Raw genomic sequence first — 2699 nt, 5'->3', positions numbered from 1 at the left:
GTTGATTTATTCTAAAATAAAAAATTTTTTTTAAAAAAATTTTTTTTTTTTTTTTTTTTTTTTTTTTTAAAGATTTTGCTACCCAAAAATTAAATTTTCTGCCTTGCCCCCGTTATGTAACAGACAAAAACCAAACTATAACTGGAACTAATAAAAACTAAACTGAAACTAAGCATTCTCAAAAAAATTTAATACTAAAACAGCTGGTTAAAACTAATAAAGACGAACACAGAATTGAAAATCTGAAGTTACAACTAAAATAAAATGAAAATAACTATTCAAAGTGATTTACAACATATTTTCATTCCAAGTCATGGTTTTGTGAAAATTTCTGTTTGTCAATCCTGTAGAGTTGCGACGTTGAAGTTTGAGGCTGTAACGTGACAAAACGTGAAAAAGCTGAAGGGACGGGAAACATTTTGCAAGGCCTAAAATATTTAGGGCGACCAAGCACCTGGGAAATTCTCAGAGAATGTGAAGGTGTGTCATGTTGAAGTGGAAAGGGAGCAGCTTATCTGCCATTAGGCTTAAGTTGAACTAAACAGTCAAAACTGTGAAATTGGAATGGAAAATTGGCTCAACCTAGCAGAAAAGATAAACGCAAATCCATACTTGGGGCTGGAAGTTTGACCCCCAAAGAACAGCAAACGATGTGTTTAGGCTGAGCAGACAAACTTTCACTAAATTTAAAAGTCAGTTACAGTATAGTCCCTAAAAGAAAGCAATAAGCATGACATCACCAGCCCATTTTCTAGATTACCTAAAGAAGGTGAGGAGGAAGACCACCAGATGATGATGGGTGTACTGTGACAGACAGCCAAAGCACGAGGGAGGCATCACAGGGGCAGCTGGAGGGGAGGAAGAGGAGGCAGAGGAGGAAGAAGGAGGTGGTGTCAGGTCAGTGGAGGTCTTTGCAGGACAGGGAGGGGGAGGCTTACATGAAGACCTCCACTACTAACTCAGATGAGACAAACGCATCACTACAGGAAGAAAGGTGTGCCTGCAGAGGAAAGAGGTCCAAATTAAATTCATTTATTGAACAAAACTCTTTATGGCAAAAAAGAAAAAAAAAAAAAGGAAGTAGACCTTTATTGGCACTCCTGGAAAAGATGTGGAAATAGCCATATCATTTATAGCAAAACAAAGTCATAAATTACTAACAAGTTCCAAGACAGTCTGATTAACTTTAAAAACAAGCATAAATTAAATCAGATGCCACGTTTAATTTAAAGAGGGCTGTTGTGGGTGTTGGCATTGTCATTTGTGATTTTGTTCAAAACAATTATCTAACGGAAAAATTACAGATTTTTTAACATGAACATTTCCCTGAAAGAAGCCATTGTTCTGCCTTTCAAGAGATATACCTGGTCTGAATGCTGCCCTATGTGCAGCCAAAGCCACCTATCAATGGCTCCAGTGAGGGGAGGCTGACCGACTTAAAACTGCTACACCCCCCCAGCAGGTTCATGTTGCATCCAGAAGAGTCCCCAACTCCTAAAAAAAAAAAAAGGAAGCTTCGTCCTGATCAGCTCAGGGGATCACTGTTCTTCTTAAATATTAAAATCTTACATATTTCAGTAACTGATGCATGTATTTTCAATTGAAAGAGCTAAAATAGGTGTGCATCTACAGCAGCTTGAGCCGTTTCTTTTCAGGTTTAGAGACACCAATACGTTTTGTTTCCTCACACTGATTATGTATCACTGCGGTCGATATCAGCTTTTTGTATATCACTCAGATTTTGCTGTGCCCTCTTTGTCTTCACAGAAATATTTTGTATCTGATAAATACGTAAGCGATAATGCGTTATTTTCTGGTTGCTATATTAAGATGTACTTTTCACTTCCACACTTTTATTATTCCCACAGCTGCATTTGCCACATATGCCAGTGAGTGACATGGCACATGATCTCTTAGCTTCAGAAGCTATATAAATTGTCAGTTCCGGGTTCATTTAACATAAAAGTCTTTATAAAAAGCTACGCAATAATCACTAAGCTACGGTCAAGAAACAAACAGAAGGTCTCACCTTTCTGTAGAGGTCCTCCGAGTCCTGTTTACTCTAGATATAGCGACTGTACGTCTATGTTTACTGTGAATTTCTTTGCCACTGTTCAAAGGCACAGACCGCTGCGAAGAGTGCCACTCTACTGCCACCTGCAGGACAGGAGTGAAAATACGTTCATACACAGATCATGGTGGATGAAGAGACAGAAATCTGGTAAGCTATTTAGATAAATATTCAAGGATTCAAGAATTATTATTACTTTTGGGGTACGAAATTTGGACTAAGAAGTCTATTACATAAATATATAATATAGTATAAAGTATAAATATGCCATATCCTTAAATGATTATTGATATTATGTTGATTAGTTTATTTACAGATCAAATGCTTTTCGTTTCAGTTCTTTATTTCAGTTACATTGACATTAGGTTAAACATTCTTTCAAACAGTCAGACTGGCCATCCGTCCTGTACAGGGAGATTGTGGGTAAAACGTCAGTTTGATTCTCATTTCTATTGGCGTAATTTGAGCTTGCTAATTGTTTAAGTGCTTACCTTGACTGGATGTGTCTCCTCAGCAGGGTGGAGCAGCAAAAGAGGACAAATGCTCCAGGTGCTGTTAAAAAGCTCCTGGAGCATACCATTACAATTAAGAAGGGTAGTACTTTGAGGGGTTATACTTAGTTAAATTT

At 37.5% G+C, this 2699-nt stretch overlaps 1 protein-coding gene across 1 annotated transcript in view; it reads right to left on the bottom strand.

The window, feature by feature from the left end:
- The window catches only part of slc37a3 (solute carrier family 37 member 3), an 8863-nt gene extending 7917 nt beyond the window's left edge, over window positions 1-946 (bottom strand). The window contains exon 1 of the mRNA XM_015024229.1: window positions 761-946. Coding sequence (XP_014879715.1) covers window positions 761-837 — 77 coding nt within the window. The 5' untranslated portion in view covers window positions 838-946. The remainder of the gene's footprint in view (window positions 1-760) is intronic.
- Window positions 947-2699: the final 1753 nt, after the last annotated feature.

The sequence above is a fragment of the Poecilia latipinna genome, unplaced genomic scaffold, assembly GCF_001443285.1.
Source record: "Poecilia latipinna isolate Pla-1442-1.1 unplaced genomic scaffold, P_latipinna-1.0 Scaffold92, whole genome shotgun sequence".
In the NCBI taxonomy this organism is placed as follows: domain Eukaryota; kingdom Metazoa; phylum Chordata; class Actinopteri; order Cyprinodontiformes; family Poeciliidae; genus Poecilia; species Poecilia latipinna.
Note: the sequence above shows the minus strand (reverse complement) of the source record. Positions and strands in the feature narration are given on the sequence as shown.